The sequence below is a fragment of the Trichechus manatus genome, unplaced genomic scaffold (assembly GCF_000243295.1).
Source record: "Trichechus manatus latirostris isolate Lorelei unplaced genomic scaffold, TriManLat1.0 scaffold00041, whole genome shotgun sequence".
NCBI classification, from domain to species: Eukaryota; Metazoa; Chordata; class Mammalia; order Sirenia; family Trichechidae; genus Trichechus; species Trichechus manatus.
Window position 1 is genome coordinate 10,652,570 of NW_004443977.1, and position 4,972 is coordinate 10,657,541.

At 58.2% G+C, this 4,972-nt stretch overlaps 2 protein-coding genes across 2 annotated transcripts in view; one reads left to right on the forward strand and one right to left on the reverse strand.

Annotated features, from left to right (window-relative positions):
- The window catches only part of OBSL1 (obscurin like cytoskeletal adaptor 1), a 21,366-nt gene extending 21,085 nt beyond the window's left edge, over positions 1 to 281 (reverse strand). The window contains exon 1 of the mRNA XM_023731217.1: positions 1 to 281. This exon is cut by the window's left edge and continues 794 nt beyond it. Coding sequence (XP_023586985.1) covers positions 1 to 278 — 278 coding nt within the window. The 5' untranslated portion in view covers positions 279 to 281.
- Positions 282 to 1,355: 1,074 nt separating this feature from the next.
- INHA (inhibin subunit alpha) lies at positions 1,356 to 3,974 on the forward strand. Its single transcript, XM_004376353.1, has 2 exons — positions 1,356 to 1,629; positions 3,115 to 3,974. The coding sequence occupies exons 1-2, from the start codon at positions 1,356 to 1,358 to the stop codon at positions 3,972 to 3,974; spliced, it is 1,134 nt and encodes a 377-aa protein (XP_004376410.1).
- The last annotated feature ends 998 nt before the right edge of the window (positions 3,975 to 4,972 follow it).

Sequence of the window (4,972 nt, forward strand, 5' to 3'; positions counted from 1 at the left end):
GCCTCGCCCGCCGCGTTGCGGGCGCGGCACACGTAGACCCCCGCGTCGGTGGGCAGGGCGCCGCTCAGCAACAGACCGTGCTCGGCGCCGTCGGTCGGGAAGCTCAGGCGCTCCGAGGCCGCCAACGGCTGCCCGCCCTTCTCCCACACCACAATGGGCGGCGGCTCGCCCAGCACCACGCACTGGAGCTCGGCCTCGCCGCCGCTCACCACCCGCACGGGCCGCGGGAAGCGCAGGAAGCACGGGGGGCTCCCCTGGTCCCCCGAGCCCGCCTTCATCCCAGCGGCCTGGGACGGCCTGCAGGGACGCGGAGAACGCGCGGGCGGCGAGCACTGGCCTGCAGACGCGCCGAGCCCGGGAGGCGGGGCGCGCGGGGGCCGGGGCGCGGAAACCGCGGAGCTCTCCCCGGCCGCCGCTCCCGGCTCGCCTCCTTACCCTCGGCCCGGAGCTGCGGTTCTTCGCAGAGACTCCAGGCCCGGAGCTGGAGCTCGGGGCAGTGTTTCCTGTTTGCCTGTGCAGCCAGGGCCCGCAGCTTGCTCTGCCCGCGGCCTGGCTTCCTGCTCTCCGAGCCTCTCTTCCCAGCCCCCTCCCACAGCCGGGGCCTCTTTCCCCTCCTCCCTCCCACCTCCAGCCGCCAGGTCCCCAGCGGCCCGCCCGCCTTGGGCCTGAGTGGCAGAGGCGCCTGCAGCTGCCAATCCCAAAAATATTCTCTGATGACACAGCTGGAGGACAAGAGCCCAGACTGGCTCCTCCAGGCTAAGTATAGAGCAGGCGGGACCACCTGCCCCCCGCCCTAGCCCCAGTTCTAGCCCCAGCCCCAGCCCCAGCCCCAGCCCCAGCCCCTCCCCCAAGGGCTGGCGGAGCAGCTGCTTGGTTGCGAGAGGCCCCTAGAAGGTGTGAGGGGGCTGGCCAGTCTGTCTCCCTGACAAATAACACCTTCAGTAGCTGGCGGACCCCACCTCCCACACTCTTGTCCCACCTGATGTAACCTGTGTGCTGGCTGCTGGGATGTGAGACTCACACTGCGTGTATGTAGGGAGGAGGGGTTGTATGTGTGAGTCAGGTCACTTGGGGTGAAAACCCTCACCAGCCCCCTCCCCCACATTCCTGTCGGGAGTGGGAGATAAGGCTCAGGGTCACAGACGTCTGTGTCAGAGATAGGAGGTCTCAATGCCATGGGCAAGGGCAACTGGGACTGCTGGGCGTGGGAAGGACTGGGGAAGACTGGGGTGAGAAGTGTAGAAGAGGGCGGGTGGTGGGATGGGGAGGGGAGAGTGGGGAGGCCCTGGGCAGACCCTGACAAAAGGGGCACAGGGTAGGGCGTGGGTTTGTGGTTGGCAGAGGCCAAGTGAGCCATGGTGCCCCGGAGGCCACTGTTCTTTCTCTTGCTGCTGGCCCTGCAGGGTGGGCATGGCTGCCACGGGCCAGAGGTGGACCGGGAGCTTGTTCTGGCCAAGGTGAAGGCCCTGTTCCTGGATGCCCTGGGGCCCCCGGCAGTGACCAGGGAAGGTGGGGACCCTGGAATCAGGCGGCTGCCTCGAAGACATGCCCTGGGGGGCTTCGTGCGCAGGGGCTCAGAGCCCAAGGAGGAGGAAGATGTCTCCCAGGCTATCCTTTTCCCAGCCACAGGTAACGAGGATGGGGAACTGGCAGGGTGACTTTGAGAGGCAGGGTGGTGTGGGAGCCAGGCAGACCTGGGTTTGAATCCCAGCCTTACCACTCAAGTGGCTTTGCAGCGATGGGCAAGTTACTAATCTCCCTGAGCCTCCGCCTCCTCATCTGTATAATGGGCTGAACACCTGCCTCTCACGATTAAATAAGACAGTGTATCTAGAATGCATCTGGGAGCTATGTGGGAGACCTAGGGTCTCTAGAAAAAGAGCCATCTGAGGTTGGGCCCCGAGGAGGTTGGGCCCCTTCCTGCCACCTTTTCCTCCTACCTCTGCCTCTTCTCCCTGCCCTAAACCCTGTATCTTCAGCCCCAGGTGGCTGAAACTTGAGAAGACTTCAGGGATGCAGGAGAAAGAGTAGCTGGGAAACTAGTCTATCTCCTTCTCAGTTCCTGTCCCACCTCCTTGTGTATTTCCCCATGCTCCACTGATTGCACCAATGCAGCCAGCCCTCCTGTGGGTGGGATTCTTGTATCCGGCCCTCCTTTCTTTGGGAGAGATTCCCTGCTTCCCTGCCCTTCAGTCCTGGATAGCACAGTTATTAAAAGTGTGGTTTGAGGATTAGGCAGAATCCCAGCCTGGCCACTGAATAGCTGAATGCCACCTCACCTCTCTAAGTCTCAGTTTCCTTATCTGCAAAATGGACAGTTGTGAGGATTCTAATGAGAGAATCCCTGTGTAACAGTTTAGCCTTAAGTGTCAGGCCTTCGACTGGTGCTGGTCCATGGTTCAGTAACAGTCTGAAGAGCTTCGCTGCTAACTAAAAAGTCGACAATTTGAATCCACCAGCCACTCCTTGGAAACCCTATGGGGCAGTTCTAATCTGTCTTATAGAGTGGCTATGAGTCAGAATCAACTCAGTGGCAATGGGTTTGTTTTTGTTTTATTTTATATACATGCCAGAGTAAGGATGCCAACTCTGCACTTTCTTGGAAAGAACTGCCTTCTACTCTGAGTTATGTCTTTTCTCCTTTTTTGTTTTGTTAACATGTCTTTTTAAAAATGGAATTATTTTAAATAATTTATCATGTAATATTTCTGACATGCAAAAAGATATTATAAAGAGTAAGATAAGAAACACCCACATACACACCATTGAAGGTGCCACTGCACATTATCAGATGGACAAAACTTAAGTCCAACAATTGTCAGTGTTGCTGAAGGTCGAGAGGGCCAGGGCTTTCTTACACAGTGCATATGAGAGTGTTAACTAGTACAGCCACTTCAGAGAGAAGTCGGCAATATCTTGTAAAGTTTTTTTTTAAGTCCTTTAATGATGAAATAAATGATGGTTAGCTTACGTCATTTCCCCCAAGACTGTGGAGTCCCGAAGTGTGGTAAGGTGCTCCTCAGAGTGCTTGGCACACGGTCAGCCCTCGTGAATGGAGAGGTCCCAGGCCCCTGCCGTCAGGGCTGTCCTCTCCCTTCCCTTCTGTCTCCACAGGTTCCAGCTGTGAGGACGAGCCAGCCATTGGACAATTGGCCCAGGAGGCTGCCAAGGGCCTCTTTACCTATGTGTTCCGACCGTCCCAGCACACACGCAGCCGCCAGGTGACCTCAGCCCAGCTGTGGTTCCACACTGGGCTGGACAGGCAGGATACAGCAGTCTCTAATAGCTCTGGGCCCCTGCTCAGCCTGCTGGCATTGTCATCTGGGGGGCCCATGGCTGTGCCCATGTCACTGGGCCAGGCGCCCTCTCACTGGGCTGTGCTGCACCTGGCCTCCTCTGCTTTCCCCCTGCTCATCCAGCCAGTGCTGGTGCTCCTGCTGCGCTGTCCCCTCTGTTCCTGTTCAGCCCAGCCTGAGGCCACACCTTTCCTGGTGGCCCACACCCGGGCCATACCACCCAGCGGAGAGAAGAGAGCCCGGCGCTCGACTCCCCCGCTGCCCTGGCCTTGGTCTCCAGCCGCGCTGCACCTGCTGCAGAGACCTCCAGAAGAACCCACTGCCCACACCAACTGCCACAGAGCCTTTGTCAACATCTCCTTCCAGGAGCTGGGCTGGGACCGCTGGATTGTGCACCCTCCCAGTTTCGTCTTCCACTACTGTCACGGGAACTGTGGGCTGCCCACCCTACCAAGCCCACCCCTGCCAACCCCCGGGGCGGCCTCCACCCCTGTCCAGCCCCTCTCTTTGGGGCCAGGAGCCCAGCCCCTCTCTTTGCTGCCAGGGGCCCAGCCCTGCTGTGCTGCTCTCCCGGGGACCATGAGGTCCCTGCGTGTCCGCACCACCTCAGATGGAGGCTACTCCTTCAAGTACGAGACAGTGCCCAACCTTCTCACGCAGCACTGTGCCTGTATCTGAGCACAGCCTGCCTCCTGACCCCACAGCTGCTGGACGAGCCACATCATCCGCTGGGGGGCTGCTTGGGAGGAAGTTCTGGAGATGTATGCTTCCCAGTTCCCCCCTCCTTCCACTTCTCCGCCTGAGGGCTAACCGCCCCCCTCTGTGCCCCCTGTCCCATGGGTAACATGTGACAATAAACAGCATAGTGCATATGACTTGGCATGCATTCTCAGGCTTCTCTGATATGGAGTGGGACAGTCTGGGACCCAGGAACATGGGACTATGGGACCTCAGGTCACTCAGCCTCACCGGACCTCAGAGACCCAGGGTTTAAGAGCTGCAAATGGCTGCATAGCTGTTGGGAAGCTACAATGCTTGGGGATGACACAAAGGTGCTCCAAGCTCCCCAGACAGCCACTTTGGAATCAGAACTGGCCCCCATGCAAGCAAGCCAGACGTGACATGGCAATCAGGTGGCCTACCCCTGCCCCTGTCACACCTGAAGGAACTGCTGCATGCACAGTGCCCACATCCAAGGCGGCTGTCCCCCCTCCCTGCCATTCTTTGCCCTAGTTGATGGGTACCCAGCCCAAGGTCAGCAGATTCATAGACTGGCCAGAGATGGTGGCCTTTGGGGCCTATGAAATGGTCAGATCTTGGCATCTCTTGGGAACTTGGGTGGGGAGTAAAGAAAAGATGTATGAATTGGCAGGGTCAGAAAGAAGTCTACAAGAGCAGAGAGGTGGCTTTGTGTTAAGGTCAGATCACCAGGTGGAAACCTGTGAATGACAATTTGCCGAGGGTCCTGGGACTTCTTTGAATCCATCAATGGCTCTCAAGGTAGACTGCATGGGGCCTTGTTGTCTGGGCCCTTGTCCTGGAATTCTGATTTTTGAACCCTTTGGCTTTCTTGATGCTTCCTGTGCATCTTAATGTCAGGAGGGTGGAGAGGCAGAGTCCATTGCCAGAAAATAACTGCTCTTTTGTGATTATGTACTCAGAGAGTTCAGCAGGGT